This window comes from Arachis duranensis, chromosome 3 (genome assembly GCF_000817695.3).
Source record: "Arachis duranensis cultivar V14167 chromosome 3, aradu.V14167.gnm2.J7QH, whole genome shotgun sequence".
In the NCBI taxonomy this organism is placed as follows: domain Eukaryota; kingdom Viridiplantae; phylum Streptophyta; class Magnoliopsida; order Fabales; family Fabaceae; genus Arachis; species Arachis duranensis.
In genome coordinates, this window is record NC_029774.3 from 132,864,318 (window position 1) to 132,881,085 (window position 16,768).

General features: G+C 34.3%; 1 protein-coding gene across 1 annotated transcript; it reads left to right on the forward strand.

Annotated features, from left to right (window-relative positions):
• Positions 1-2,239: 2,239 nt before the first annotated feature.
• Positions 2,240-16,221, forward strand: LOC107482008 (uncharacterized). Its single transcript, XM_052258564.1, has 23 exons — positions 2,240-2,987; positions 3,780-3,842; positions 3,930-4,001; positions 4,094-4,201; positions 4,350-4,430; positions 4,516-4,569; positions 4,675-4,800; positions 5,106-5,195; positions 5,342-5,461; positions 5,553-5,678; positions 5,896-6,012; positions 6,200-6,256; positions 6,594-6,668; positions 6,765-6,837; positions 6,941-6,949; positions 10,107-10,179; positions 10,704-10,947; positions 11,343-11,466; positions 11,704-12,050; positions 12,150-13,932; positions 14,949-15,202; positions 15,684-15,792; positions 15,900-16,221. Exons 1-22 carry the CDS (start codon positions 2,793-2,795, stop codon positions 15,756-15,758), a joined length of 4,266 nt encoding a protein of 1,421 aa, XP_052114524.1. The 5' UTR covers positions 2,240-2,792; the 3' UTR covers positions 15,759-15,792; positions 15,900-16,221.
• Positions 16,222-16,768: the final 547 nt, after the last annotated feature.

Below are 16,768 nucleotides of genomic sequence, written 5' to 3' on the forward strand. Positions count from 1 at the left end.
AAATCCTAAATTATAAACGGTAAAAAAAAGTTGGCTATATTAAATAAGGTTTATCTATCATATTAAGATTAAAAAATAATTTTTTTTTGTTAAAAAGATAAAAAATTTTAAGTTTTAAATGTATTTATTTTGTATTTATTAAATAAAAATATTTAAAATTTTTTATTAATAATAAGCTTATCATGTGTCTTTAAGACACATATTATCTTTGTGAAAATGAAAATATAAAGTGGTTAGAAGATAAATAAATATCTAGCTAAATAATAAACCAAGAGAGTGACATGTCTAGTTCACTTCTACTTTGTTCTTTTTTATTCCATATTGAATCATTTTCTTCCATCCTTCATAAAAATCTTAAATGGACTAAGGTACATTTGGACAACTATATTTCAAATCTTACTTTCAAATAGACTCTATTTTATGCATCAAGACATTCCCTCCTCTATTACAACCCTTGAGTTTCAATAGGAAACTATACAGGCCAAACAACAATGGGTTTCACAGAGAAAAATAAGTATGCTACAAATCCCACTTAAACCGTTGAAAAGTTAAAGCTACGTTAAAAATAAGAGAATAATTTAAAAAGTATATTATTGAGAGAGTAAGTTAAAAGGTACAATATATAGAGATATATATAGGTGCTAAAAGAATTAAAGTAATAATATATACAATTTTATAATTAATATACAGATATTCTATTAAAAAAGTGACTTTTTATCTTAGTTAAAAGTTAAAAAAAGTTTGGGTATTTAAAAATTAAAGATTTTGATACTAAGACTAAAAGTATACTTCTGAGGTGATGTGAAGGTAAAAGTGATCGATTATTTGGTGATGCGGAAGTATGCGTAATTAAACGGTGAAGTGGAGGTACGTTTAATAATATAGGTGATGCGAAGGTGTGTGTATGTAATTGGTGATGTGGAGACATAATAAAAAAGAAGAAAATGAGAAGCCATGTATGAAAGAGATAATTGAAAACGGATTATGAATCATTAAAAGTGCTAATGCGAAAGTGCTCGCTTGACTGATAGCCTAAGATTGCTAATGCAAGAATGTGCGACTAACTGATAGCATATTATATGTTGAATGGGCCTTTGTGCCAAATTGCTAATGTGAAAGTATCCGCCTAACTGATAGTCTGAGGTTGCTAATGCGGAAATGTTCGTCTAACTTATAGTCTGTTTTTACCGTGATGTCAAGATATCTTAAATGACATGGATTCGCCCATGATGATAATTGTGCCTAACTGATACGGTAAAGAAATCATATTCAGGGTTTGCCCTGAGTAACGTCAGGTTGCGGATAGACAACCGACACGTGAGTTCATGGCCTGCTTAGGACAGACATGCATCATATTATTTGTGCATTTGTTTTTGGTTGTGTTTTGGTTGTTGTATTTTCTTTGGATTTTGTTAATTATCTTATTCTATCTTGCTTGTGTATTCAATTGGATCTCTGGTATTACTAATTTATGTATTAAAGTGATTAAGAATAAACATTTCGTTTTCATAATTAAAGTTTTCGTTCGTACTCGCAAATATTTGATATTAAATAAAAATAGTATAAAATAAAAAAATTTAAAAATAAGCGATACCTAATTTTTTATTGCGATCATGAAATGTTAAAAGATAGAGTGTTACGTAATCAGTTTAGCTAAAACTAAATTAGAGTAGCACTACTTATGCAACTAAATCGTTTTTACCAAGAAGCAAGAATGATTTACATAGTGATATCCTCGTATAGTAAATCAGCTTAATTTAAAACGATGTACTAAACTATAATACTAAATCGGTTTAAGTTAGTTGAATTTTATAAAGACATTCCTACAACAAAAGTCAAAAAATAACAATTGAATAATATTATAGATGAAATGATTTAATACGATAATTTATCCAATTAATAATATTATTCTTTATCAAACAATCTTAATACTCATATAAAAATACAAGTATTATTAACTAATTGTATAGTTAAATTATTCCTAATTAACAAAACCAAAAATACATATTAATTTTAAGAAAATATTAATATAGTATTAAAAAAATATTTACTAATTTATATGCATAATCAGATTGTATCAGAAGTTCAATTCAAAATTTAAAGATAAATAGAATTCATACCCAATTAATAGTACCTACAATGATGTTTTTATCAAGGTTGGATTTGTCGTCAAGGTGACATGAGAGACAAAATGTATCATCAGAAAAAGACAAAGCAATCATATTCCTTCAGAAATACCTCATTCAACTCCTTTCTCGTTTCCTTCAAAAATTTCATTTCATGTTCTTCTTCTCTCTCTCTCTCTCCCAAACAGTCAAAAAAGGAAAACACTAATACCTGCCTCTGCCTCTCGCTCTCTCTCGAATCCAACAACCCTTTTCAGATATCATCCAATCCCCTCAATCCAACACATTCAAGTCCTTCCCTTTTCAATTCATCCCCACGTGAAATACAAAAATAGTTTTCTCTTTTTCCCGGAATTCAATTTCTTCCCCCATTCATGCGATGCTAAGCCGCATGGGATCCTCCTCCTCATTCGATCAATCGCTCAGAAATTCCCCAACCCACTTCTCCTTTTTCCACAAAGTTTGACTCTTTATTGAGACTGCTTGAATTTCCTTCGCCAAGGTTTCGGCTTTAGAAAGATCGACAGGAAGATGAGGGTTGCAAAGTCTCAGGTGTGGCAACCGTGTAAAAAGAAGAGATCTTGATACCCGCTCTAATCTAACTCATATACACGGAGAAAGAAAGAAAGTAAAACAAGTTATAGTCGGAGCAAGAAGAAAAAGAAGATGACGTCACGTAGCGGCGGCAGCAGCAGCCGTGCTGGTGGCGGGACGAAGGTGGGGAAATACGAGATGGGTCGGACACTTGGAGAGGGAAACTTCGCAAAGGTGAAGTTCGCCAGGAACTTGGAGACAGGGGAGAACGTGGCCATCAAGATCCTTGACAAAGAGAAAGTTCTCAAGCACAAGATGATAAACCAGGTACCATTCTTACTTTCTGAACCTCTTTTTTGTTCAGACAAAAAAAAAAAAGAAGAAGAAACTGTTTCTTTTGCTGAAAAAAAGATTGAAGCTGATCCATAATAGATTCTGCGCATATTCTTATTTGATTGCGGTGGGAGGTTAATTTCGTCCTGTGAGAAGCTTGCACGAGTTTGCATCTGTATTTTATTTTACTTTATTCTTTAAATTTTTTGTTCCTGGTAACTGTTAAGATAATGAATAAAAGTCAAATTTTGCAAACACTGGTTTTATTGTTCTGCCGTATGGTGTATAAAGTTCTACAGTAAACGGTGGGTCGGTGGCTATAATAAGTCAATTTTAGAACAGTGGATATGTGCATAATCAAAATTGTCATTTTCTCAACTCTCTTACCTAAGGTATCTACTTTTTCAACTATTCCTTCCTTCAAGTAATAGTTTTCATTCATTTCTTTTTTGTCTTTCTCTTTTTGATATTTGTGTAGAATAGTGTTCTTTCTTTACTCATTGTTTTAACTTTTTATTATTATTATTAGTAGTAGTAGTGGTAGTAGTAGTACTTTGTCTCACTTGTTTCTTGGATTATATATTGCCAGCATAGATGATCATGATTTCACCACAACCACAATTGTGTATGTGTGTGTAGAATTCTAGATAGACAACCCAGTTTCTAGTCTTTAAAGATTCTTCATCAAACTTGCAATGGATGATAGTGGTTAAAATTTAAATGTACGGTTGTGTTTGCAATTAGAATTTAATCAACTTAACTATTATATTGTTCACCATTTTGCAGATAAAACGAGAAATATCCACAATGAAACTGGTTAGACACCCCAATATCATACGTTTGCATGAGGTTAGAAGGAATAAGTGTTTCCATTTGCATGTCTTTAACATTTAACCATTTCCATGGTAAGTGACTTCAGCAGCATTCTTGGTGTAGGTGATGGCTAGCAAGACAAAGATATACATTGTGTTGGAACTTGTGACCGGCGGGGAACTGTTTGATAAAATTGTAAGAAACTTTTTAAACGTTTATAAAGGTCAATTGTTGTCATCAGAGTCCACTATAATTTTGGTGCTTTTGTTGCTATTTTCTTGGGCTAGGCAAGCCAAGGGAGGCTGAAAGAAGACGAAGCAAGGAAATATTTTCAGCAGCTTATATGTGCTGTCGATTACTGTCACAGTAGAGGTGTTTGCCACAGAGACTTGAAGGTATATCTCTTGTAGTCTTATGTCATTATTGTTGTTCCTTTGTGGGAATGTACTTTCCTCTTAATTTGAGCCTTAGACACAGAGAGAAACATGGGAAAGAAACAGAAGGAAGAAAAGTTGACTTGTTACCGTGTTTTGCATATTACAGCCTGAGAATTTGTTGCTGAGTGCTGATGGAGCGCTTAAAGTGTCGGATTTTGGATTGAGTGCACTGCCGCAACAAGTTCGAGTGAGTATGGTGACTAATTCTTAGATGAATTAAAATTAGGAGGTATTTGTGTCCAATTGGAATTGATTTTTCTATCACTTTTTAGGAAGATGGGCTGCTTCACACAACATGTGGTACGCCAAATTATGTTGCCCCAGAGGTGTTGGTTGCTGCTACTTTCCTCCAATACCATATCAATTATCACATCAACGTCTTTTTACCCTTTTTTTCCCTCTAAAAAATTATCATGTCCCTTATCATATAGGTGATAAAAAATAAAGGCTATGATGGTGCAAAGGCTGATCTCTGGTCATGTGGTGTTATTCTCTTTGTTTTAATGGCTGGTTATTTGCCCTTTGAAGACAGCAACCTTATGAATTTATATAAAAAGGTGATTTTACACTCCATATTTCTGGTTCTTTTTGTTGGTGCAAATAGTATCTTCTTAAACATATGCTCGCTTTATATATAAAGTTGGTGGATTAGACAGGGTAAGAATCTGAACATACTATTCATGAGCTAATTGTGGGTTAATCATTTAAGGAGTATTTGGCATGCTTATAATTCCATCTGCTTTTTGAGGCAGCTTCTATTGAAAAATTAGGCAGTAAGCATAATGTTCAATGTACATGAAATTATATGTTGACTTCTGTGAATAGAAATGCTCCTAAGACATTGTTTACTCTGGCTCAACAGATTTTCAATGCTCAGTACGATTGTCCTCCATGGTTTTCTTCAAGTGCCAAAAAACTAATCAAGAAAATCCTCGATCCCAATCCTGCTACGGTATGCTCTTAAATAATTTTGTATTTCCCTGCTCTTATCAGATGGCTTTGTTTTTGTTCTTGTTTTGTTTTGTTTTTTGCTTTTTTCCCCCTTCGGCATCTCAGTATTGCTCCAAACATGTGAACATATTTGATGGCATGAAACAGCGGATTACAATTCCTGAGTTAATTGAGAACGAGTGGTTCAAGAAGGGGTACAAGCCTCCTCGATTTGAGCAGGAAGATGTCAGTCTTGATGATATAAATGCTATATTCAGTGAAGCAATGGTAACATTTTTGGTTCAGTTTTTTATCTTAATGATATAAATGCTTTGGAACAACCTTAATCTCAATGTTTCTTTTGGTTCATCCTTCACAGGATGCACACAATCTTGTTGTGGAAAGGCGAGAAGAGGAGTCAGTGGCTCCTGTGACTATGAATGCATTTGAGCTTATCTCTACATCCCAGGGACTCAACCTCAGAAATCTTTTCCAGAAGCAGATGGTATTATGTTTTTGTCTTTTATTGTGTTTTGCATCCAAGAAAATTAATATGGAATTGAAAAAAAAAAGCGGATCTATTGTGAAGATTTCCGATAAAAATTGATCAGTGATTAAAAGTCCCCTGATTTGGGAATATATAATCCAAGTTTGATGGAATTGAGTTTGTTCTTGAATTACATAGTAAACTAATAGTTATTATAACATTTTGTGGCAACTAGGGACTTGTTAAAAGGGAGACAAGATTCACATCCAAATGTTCAGCAAATGAGATAATCTCAAAAATTGAGCAGGCTGCAGGTCCTCTGGGTTTTGATGTTAAGAAGAACAACACTAAGGTAAAGTGAATTATTGTGGTCTAAGTTACTTTGTTTTGTGTTTCTATTTTCTTTAAAGCTTTTTAGTCATATAATCCATCCTCCAAGGTTTTGGGTATACTCTTTCTTTGCCTACAATGCTGATTTCTGTCATAATGACTTGTTACAAGTTTCTGCATCTGATGATATTTCTCATTATGAATTTCAGTTGAAGATTCAAGGGGAAAAAAGTGGACGAAAAGGTCATCTAGCAGTAGCAACTGAGGTACATGTCTTTCGAAGTTTACTTTTTGTCATTTGGGATGTCCATTCTAAGTTAATTACCGTCACTAGCGAGTAGCGACTAGTGTTTCTTTCTAATGCTCTTTTCAGAAGTAAACAATTTTAAGGGTTTTGCTAACATGTGTCATAAGGCACATTTTAAGGATACCATAAAAAGAATAATTTCTTGAAAGTTATTGAAAAGATAAACAATTTTACATTTTCAATGCATTGAATACATCAAAAACTTAAAAAGTTTCTATTATTATCCTCTTAAAATGTGCCCTTAGGCACAAGATTGCTCAATCCAACAAATAAATAATAAGATTCTGGTTTCTCAGATCTTGGAGGTGGCCCCTCAACTTAACATGGTTGAGCTTCGAAAATGTGGAGGAGACACATTGGAATTTCATAAGGTATTTTCATTCAAGAGAAATAAAATGAAAAAAAGAAAGATCCATTGTTGGTTTCTTAATTTTGAGTTTGAAGTGGGTGTGACTTAATATTTACAGTTCTATAAGAATCTATCTGTTGGCCTGAAAGACATCATTTGGAAAGCAGAACCTATTGATGAAGATTTGGATGGTTAGTCCTGCTGCTTTTATTTGGTAGTAAGAAAAGAATCTCAGCAATTTAAGAAACTAGTTCAAGTTCTAATGTAATGTCTCTTTCAAATTTCCATGTACAGCAGATACAGGTACAGGAAAAGGTGCAGCTAGTAATTCTAAATAATGTGTTGCTGAAGTCTTCGTTTTAGTGCCTACATAGACCAGTTTGTGTTCATTACCTTTATTTGTTTGAATTTGGTGGGATCATGGCATTATGTGAAATAAGGTTAATGAGTAATTAAGTTCAGCTAAGTAGAAATTCAAAAGTAGAAGTTTGCTGGCTTTGTTCTGTGGTATTGTATTTTGTTTTTGTAAACTGTACTAATTATGGAGGCAAAGAGACTTTGTTAAGGCAATAATGTCAATTCCTTGTAGCCTTTCAGTTTGTCATATATATGGAGGCAAAGGCACTTCTGCAATCTGCACAACATAATACAACTTTTAAAACTGGAGTATCATAACTAATTTGGGTTAGCTAAGTGGTCAGCTCACTTGTTCGTTTAAACAAGTGTCGAGATTTGAATCCCACCTTAATTCATTGTCCAGCAGCAGACTCTTTTAAATAGAGTTTAGATTCGCAGTGTATTAATCTTCGGCCTCTCAAGGTTAGGAGATATCGTGGGCAACGAAATAAAACTATATTTATACATAAATGTATAATTATTAATTTAGTAAATGATTTTTTTATGTGTATAAATAATAATTTATTTTTTATTTATTAAATATATATAAAAAAAGTCTCATAACGGATTTTAACAAATTCTAGCCTGCATTTGGCTTTCAATACTATGTTGCATTTGGATTTTGTTTGGACTTATGTATAAAAAGATTAATACTGACTAATTGATGGTTTATATTTTAAAATAATAAAATCTGCCGAATATTGGCAAATGTGATATAGTTAAGTTGATATTTGACTTACATTCAAACTAGATTTAGTAGTTAAGTTTTAAAAATACTAAGATATATGTTTAAAAAAAAAGCATTTATACTTATTAATTTATTATAATGTCCAATTCTTTATTACTTTTCACATTTATACCTATATATTACTGTACTTATGAAATCAAATTATGTTGAATGCAAATAAATTGGTTTGATTTAGTTAATAGAATTGCATCCGTATAAGACTTATAAATAAGTTTAAAATGATTGTAATGGGAACTTCACTAAAAAAGTTATTTAGTATTTACAGACAACTCTAACTAAAGAAAAATATAAGGTGAATCAAAATTTCAATTATTATGTTAATATTTTTAAAAATATTTTAAATTAAATGACATAACAAACGTTTTAACCTTTTAGTCGAATACTAATGAGTTCAGAAAAAAAAAATACAATACTTTCTAGAAATTAATTTATTACAAAAAATAAATAAAAATATAAAACACACAAAACCCTAATTTAAAATTTAAATCGCTAATATAATCCGCCCTCGGCTTTTATCTCTGTTTTCTCTTGGGATGGGTAATGGCAAGCAATCCTTCTCTGCTGCCAAAGATGCATCGGGTGAGAAGGAGGAGCTCTCAAAGGATAAGAGTTCCAAGGTTCCTTGTATGGAGATCGCCATGCCGAGTGAGTTTTGATTCTATTGTGAAGACTTCTCATTTTATATTCATTTTACTTCGTTTTCTATTTCTATTTGTTTAAAGCTTTTTTTTAGTTCTATACTCCATCCCATAGAGTAGACTCTTTCTTTGCCTACAACTACAAGTTTCTACTTCTGATGATATTTTTCATTTATGAATTTTAGTTGATGATTCAAGGGGAATAAAGGTAGACTAAAAGGTCATCCAGCAATAGCAACCGAGGTACATGTCTTAAATTTGGTGAAATTTATATAATCTCACATTATTAAAAATATTATTAATAATTATTAATAATTATAAATCATAAAATTTGCTCGTCTAATACTCCTCTTTAATTTTTATGTGATGAGATATGGGTAAAGCTTTAACACGGTATAAAAAGGATATGGTACGACAAAAACAGCTTCATCTGTAAAGATGTGTGTTTGGTATTATCATCGTTCTTATCTCAATCTTCTCCTCTCTTTCCGAAATCTTGCTAGGAATTACTACTAGTGAGTGAGTAATGACAATGATATAATACAAGTATATGGCATCAGTTGGTGTATTCTTTAATTCTTTTTATTGTCCTGATTTTTTATTCTTTTAAAATATCAAATATCACAATCATTTTGTTAAAGATTAGAAAGTGCACTTAGCAAAATTTTTTCGTGTTTTTCTTCAACAAGAATAAATCTTTTTACCTATTTTTATTTTACTTTCGTGATGGATTAATTCTTAAAAATTTTAATATTTTTTAATTAAAAATTTTTTATATAAACTATGAGTAGCAAAATAGGTCGAATTATCGGGTCGACCCGTTGAACTCACTAAAAAATCGGGTCGGGCTAGATTTTAGAATCTGTCAAATTACAAAAATTTACCAAATTTGCAGATTTTGACGAGGCAGAGCGGGCGTGCGGACCAAAGGTTTTATTTTTTATTTTTAAAATAAAAGAGTGATTGCTACTACATAATTAATAATTATATAATTTTCAACCAATCTTTTTCATTTTTTATTTTTATTCTTCTTTTAATTATAAATTTTATTTATTTTATTTTATAATTTCGTATATATGTTTAAATTATGTGATTTATTTTTTAAAATAAAGATAGTTTTATTGATAAATATTATTTTGAATAATTTTATTGAAGTTAAAAATAAAAAATAATAAAAAAATTTATATTATAATTTGACTATCTTTTATTTTATTTAATTTTTTAATTATTATTTTTTAATTAATTTTAATGAATTTTATTTCAAAAAAAAAGTCAAATGGACTAGTATGCTAATCCGCCAATCTGCCAAAAAGTGGAACATGCTAATATTTTAAACTCACTTTAGTTGATGAAATAGGCTAATCCATTTCATTTATGATATAAGCCTAGACAATGCGAAACGAATTAGGACATACCGATCCGCTTTATCACTACTATAGTAGTATATATTATATATATTTTTTATAATTTAAATCAACGACGCTTAAAACTCTTCCTAACTTTTAACATTACCTTCTAAGGGAAAAAAAACCAGTGGCCCATTACATTGGCATGGTATTGACATTCGTAATCGCAATGGGGGCCACGCGCTAACACTCCATCGTATTAGCGAAGCTGCTTTATTCCCACTGTTTCTCTCCCACACCATGAATTTCATTTACTTCGGAAATTGAGAAAGTTGAGAGAGAGAGAGAGATGAGAGAAGAAGTTATTAGCTCCGGCGGCACCGTTGATCCCACACCTGCTGCCAGGTACTACTTACTTTCTCTCTCTGCTTCACGCGTTCACTCTCATCAACTCTTCTCCAAATTAGGGTTTTCGTTTTGGCCTCAAATATTCACGATTTCAGTAAATTTTTTTCCCAATGTGAATTATCTTCGTTCTGCTGAATAGCTGATAGCCCATGAGGTTTGAACTCGGGTTGGAATTTTCAGAGCTAAGAGGATTATTGTTGTGGTTGGCTGGTTGCTTTTAGAACTGGATCTAGTGAAGTCTCAGTGTTCATTGTGCTAAGTGGATATGTGCATTGCGTACCTCAAGACACTTTTTCTTCCCTTGTTGTCGAATTTTTCTTGTTGAACGTGGTTTGTTGTGGTAGAACTTAGAAGGTAGCTAAAGAACATTTAAAGTTTATACCTCTTGTTGGAGCTGAAATGTATAGAATTCTCCCCTCCCCCCCTCTCTTCTTTGGGTCATTCTACCATGTCACGCACACTTGTGCCTTGTGTTCTGCATTCCATTAATTTGACTAAATTTTGCCTAATCATTATTCCAGTTCTGCTGGCGCATCGTCTGCAGCTGTTCCAATGAATGTTGGCAGCATAGATGGGTCAAGTCATGGACAAGGCTCTAAAGCTGCTTCTCTCTCATGTGTTGGCTCTCAACAACCATGGACTTCCCTGAGCACAAGTGCTGTTGGCTCTGGTTCTTCAAGAGCTTCATGTAGACCCTGGGAGAGAGGGGATCTATTGAGGCGATTGGCTACATTTGTTCCTTCAAATTGGCTTGGAAAGCCTCAGGTTTGATTTGCCTATGGTTTTAAATAGATATACATGTTGTAGTCACAGTTGTATATGATCTTCTTTTATTTACTAGTGGTTAGCGAGTTATAGAGTCATTGATGATTCCTGCATCTGGAGGAGAGGCAGTTATTTATCTGATGTCTAAAAATGCGTAGTGTTAAGTATTAATGATTAGCCCTGAGGCAGTTTGCGTCTATGCTTATGAATTATACGAGGAGTGTCTAAATGAAAGAATCGATATGTAAGATTTATTTATTTGTCATTTGTTATCTATGGATAGGAATCTTGTTTATTTTTTATTCGTCTATATGTTATCTTTGCTACTATGACTGTTTTATAAGTAGAGATGAGGCAATCTGAAGGGATCACATGCCCCCTTTGGTTTCTTCCAGATCATCAATTCATTGGCTTGTGCTCAGAAAGGTTGGATGAGTGTTGGTGTAGACAAAGTTTCCTGTGAGTCATGTGGTGCTTGCCTGAATTTTACATCATCATCATCTTGGACATCAGCTGAAGGTTGGTGATTGCAAAGTTGTCAAGAAAACAACTGTAGCTAAATGTTTTATAATTTGCTTCCTAAAAATTGTGAAATTGCAACTCTTGTTCTGATATAGTCATTTGAAATATTGTTATATTGTTATTTTGAACCAGTTTGTCAAGGATACTTTATTTGAGAACTATGCTAAACATCTCTGTTTTTGCTAGTATTCATCATCTGTTTTTAACTTATTTTCTTATTGTAATGGCCAAAAGCTCAAAGTGCCAGCGAATCCTTTGCCAGGCAACTGGATTTTGGGCACAAAGTGAATTGTGCCTGGAGAGGAAACAGCTGTCCAGAAAGCCTAGTACAGTTCCCTCCAACACCCCAATCTGCATTAATTGGTGGCTACAAGGATAGATGTGATGGACTTGTACAGTTTACCTGTCTCCCAGTTGTAGCAATCTCTGCAATTGATTTGATGTGTGTTACTCGAGGTCCACAGATTGAGCGATTTTTGTCCCAGCTTCAGAATTTTGTGTCAGGAGAAGCAAACTTTAAACAGGAGATTATATCAGAGCTTGAAAACTCTCATGAGGAGGCACACTGCTTATTTTCTCGTGTAAGATGTTTATATTTTTTGTCTACTTGTAGCTGTCAAATTGATCCTTAGGTTACAACTATTATAAGCTAATATGCTTCTCTTTCTTCCTTTTGGCAGTCTCAAAAGCTTATAAGCCTTTGTGGTTGGGAACCCCGGTGGCTTTTAAATGTCCAGGATTGTGAAGAGCACTCTGCTCAATCCGAAAGGAATGGACATTCTTTTGGCAAGAATCAACTTCATCGTACTCAAGATCCAGGGCTGAAAGCAGTTTCTGCTTGTGCTAAAAGGGACGCCAGAAAGGGAAAGGCTTCTCTTAAGGAGTCTAGATTTGACTGTAGGTCCCCGTTGCTTGACTGTAGCTTATGTGGTGCTACGGTTAGAATTTTAGATTTCTTGACTGTTCCTCGTCCTGCTCGTTTTGCACCGAATGCCAACAGCATAGATATTCCTGATACCAGCAAAAAGATAGGATTGACTCGTGGAGTGAGTGCAGCTAGTGGAATAAGCGGTTGGGTTGCAGCTGATGATGCCGAGAAAGATCAGGTCGAAGACCGTGATGAAGTTGCAACAACAAATGAGGGTAAACTGTTGGCAAACTCTGATTTGGATTTGAATCTTACCATGGCTGGAGGGTTTTCTTTTACTCCTTTTGGAAGGACAGCAACATCTGAAAATACTCATGATGAAGATATGGGAAGGGATTTGATGATTGGCCAGCCTTCAGGCAGTGAGATTGGTGACCGCGCAGCTTCATATGAATCACGAGGGCCAAGCTCTCGTAAGAGAAATCTTGAAAAAGGGGGAAGCTCAGATGACAGGCCAGTTCCCAGGTTGCAGCAGCAGGCTGATAGTGTTGAAGGAACTGTGATTGATCGTGATGGTGATGAAGTCACAGATGGTGGACAATATTCAGCTGGTCCCTCAAAACGTGCCCGTGACTCTGATATTTTTGACACACATTCTTCACCACATCAAAGAGACTCATCTGGTGCTGGTCCTAGTCATTCGATGGGTTTTGATGCTTATGCTTCTGGTACTCGAGTTTCTTCATTGCATCAAGGTAATGACCGCATAATCGGAATCCAATCAGCTAGAGACTCAACCCGTGCATCTTCTGTCATTGCAATGGATACAGTATGTCATAGTGTAAATGATGATTCTATGGAAAGTGTTGAAAATTATCCTGGAGACCTTGATGATGCCCACTTCCCCTCCTCTAGCACCCATGGCAATGTGGACATGAATGAAACATCAGAACTGAATAATAGCAATCTAGCTCAACAGAGTACTTGTTTTCAAACAGCAACTGAAGCTGTCCCTGGTGAAGTGGGTGTCAGTAGTACAAACTATGGGGAAGAACTTTTCAATGCAGAAACTGTGACTGCTCCAGCACGAGATGGAATCAGTTTTGGAATTAGTGGAGGCAGTGTTGGAATGTGTGCTAGTCATGAAGCTGAAATCCACGGAGCAGATATATCTGTGCACAGAGCTGATAGTGTTGTTGGCGAAATGGAGCATAGAGTAGAAGATGCTGAAAATCAGGGACAAACTGATGAATCTGTTCCTGATCCAGGTCTAATGGATGAGATTGTCCCTGATGATATTAACAGGGAAGGTCCTGTTGGAGATAGCCAGGAGATGATGTCTCACTCTGCAGGAAGGGCAGACAGTGGATCGAAAATTGGTTGTTCTACAAAGGCAGAATCTGTTGAAAGTGGTGAAAAGATTAGTCAAAACCGCAATCTACCACCTGCTACCAGTAGTCATCCATCTCATTCTTGCAATGCTAATATATATTCTGCTTGTGAAAATACCAAGGAAGAGATCATTAAGGATAGTAAATCATCGTTCACCAACAAAAGTGGCCTCGAACCAGATTTTGCTTTAGCAAATGGGATAGGTAAGCTCTGTATTTCAATGTTCTTGACTTGTTTTACTTGTTAGTTGTTACCCTTCCCGAGTACATAAGTAGGTAGAATGTAGAGGTGAAATCACAAAGATGGATTGAAGATAGGTGGTGGGTACAGATGGACTCCAATGGAGACTTAAAAACTGACTTAACAATTTCATTAACACTAACTCCATTAGTGTAATTACAGTTTCATTACCTTTCCAAGGTTTTAACTAGTGTTCCCTTTAATTGCAGATGTGACTGATTTGCTTTTACTAATTTTACTAGATTTTACTGCTGTATTACCACTCCCGAACAATCCATATAAAACCTTGAAATGGTATCGCAAAACTTAAACTTTCTGCCCCTTTCTGTTTGATGGGAGATAAAAGCGAGCCCTGATGTTGTAATTTTGTTGTGTTTCTTGATTTGTTTTGATCTAGGGTACTTGTATCACATTAGTATTTGACCAAATTAACAGTACAAGTAGATGTTCATGGCTTAATGCTTTATAAACACAACATCTCAGTCCAATTTTTTATTATTCCTTTTATTTTCTTTTCCTCTTTTATAAACCCTTTCAACAATGGGAAAAAATGTTCGAATTGTAAAAATTGAAAAAATTGAAATTTCATTATAAATTTTGACAGACAATTGGTTACTCTCTGACGTTTGACTGTTTATTTCTGCTTGCTTGATCATTTGTGCCTGCCTGAATATGAGCTGTTGTGAACTCGGCCAATGTTTTGGTTGAAACCTTAACGAAAGGAGTTGTGTGAAATATGGTGTTGACTCATTAATGTAGAATTTACAACTGGATAAAAACATCACTTCCTTAGAATTCCCCATCATATGTCTCAAGGTTCTTCTATGCATCCAACCAAACATGTTCCTTAGTGGGGTGATGGATTTTCATACCATATCGGAAATGGATATTCTAATTCATTCCAAGGCCTTGTTGCATTTCATCAATTAGTTGCTACATACTTTTGGGGGAAAGCCACTAACACTGCTAAATTATTTAGGGCCTCCAAAAGGAGAAAGTAATTATGAAGGTGGTGTAGAATTTGATCCTATTGCCCATCACAACCAATATTGCCCTTGGGTGAATGGCAATGTTGCTGCTGCTGGCTGTGCTAATTCTGTTCCAAGCACTAGCAGTGATGCAATTGCACTCTGCGGTTGGCAGCTGACGTTAGATGCTTTGGATGCTTTGCGGTCTCTTGGGCACAATGCAATTCCAACTGTACAATCTGAGTCTGCTGCATCCCTTTACAAGGTATGTCCCATTCGGCAATTGATTTTTCCATTATCCCCTCCTAGCTATTTATTTATTTTGGATTGATCACTAAATTTCCAATTTTGGTAGAATGGAATGAATCTTATTCAGAATGTGAAGTTTGATTTTTCACTTTACTGTTTTTTAATTTCATGTTGGCAGATCAATACATACTTTCTTTTATCTTATTGCATAAATGCAATTTGTTTATTATTTGGTTCCTTTTCGTGTACTAGTTCACTGAATTATATCCAGATAATAGAATTTTTGTTGGATATAAAAGGATGGAAGCATTCTACATTGCTAGACATGCATATTCAATCATCAGTATGTTTATAGAAAAGTAGTTTTACAAAAATGGTAGTAATTAATAGTAGAGAGTGAGAATGACGCTGATCAAACTCTTGGCCAGTTACACATTAAGACTCGTGTACTTGTTTCTGTAATGAATGACATGTTTCTGCCCTTGAATATCTTCCAGCAGAATGATCAGCAAGCACCTTCTCAAAAGCTCCTTCGCAACCAATCTATGAGCAGAAGTCATGGTCAACTCTGAGATTGGTGTGCTTTTTGCTTATTTCCATTTGCTTGTAAGTGTTTCATTTTGCAGTCTATAAATATGATATGCAAGTGTTTTACTGCACTTCTTAAGATGACATTGTTCCTGACTATTTTGGGTGACTGAAACTTAATGCAGGATGTCAAGGCATGCTACTCTAGGTATATTTCAAAGTCTCTGGGTAGAGATTTTCGAGGGTCTAGCAGACTTTTTTCTTTTTTGTTCTCTTTTGCTGTTTCTGTGCAAATAATCGTATACAGATAAATAGATAATCAGTTGTTCAGCAGAACTTATAGATCTCGTGCATTAATCTGCATGGTCAATTAATTATGTAGAAGACTAAAGCTTTTATGGAACAACTTCAGTTTGCTTCGAGATTCCTAGTTAGAGGCATTTAAGTGTAAATACTGTGATGATGTATTTGCTTTTTATAATAGTTTTCTGTTATTTGTTCCTTTTATTTATAATTTGTATCACTGGTGCGGGATTAATGAATTAGTGCAACGAATAACAATCGCAGTTTCTGAAAGATTTCCCCTTCTATAATATGGGCATTTTTGCTCTGTCAATGTCATCGTTCCATTTATCTACTGCGATGGATATGCATATCCAATTTTAAGCCGATCAATTGGGCATTCATCTGTAGTTGAACTGCAATTTAGTGGTTTTAAGTCTTCTGCATATCTCATTTAAGCTTTGATGTTTCATGTTTAACCTTCATTGTTTTTTACTACCTTTGGTTGAAAAAAAATTGGGGAGGGGTGGGATTCATTTAGATAAATTATCCATCCATAATCAACTCATAATATTTGCACATTGTTCGACAATTTTTGTGCACATGATGCATTAATTTACCATTTTATTCAATGACGTTTTGTGCTTATCTATGTCACGATAAATCCATTCGGAAAAAAGGGATAAAAAACTGAGGAAAATAATGTTAGTTAGGATGCACTAAGGTGGTGTATATTTTAAGAGACTAGAAAAAGAACCCTTAATGTTGTGTG

Bases quoted from the DNA above. Each gene is read 5' to 3' on its own strand.
- LOC107482008 (XM_052258564.1), top strand. From the start codon at position 2,793: ATGACGTCACGTAGCGGCGGCAGCAGCAGCCGTGCTGGTGGCGGGACG. The intron at 4,801-5,105 runs GTGATTTTACAC...CTGGCTCAACAG, and splicing joins TTATGAATTTATATAAAAAG to ATTTTCAATGCTCAGTACGA. The intron at 6,257-6,593 runs GTACATGTCTTT...CTGGTTTCTCAG, and splicing joins ATCTAGCAGTAGCAACTGAG to ATCTTGGAGGTGGCCCCTCA.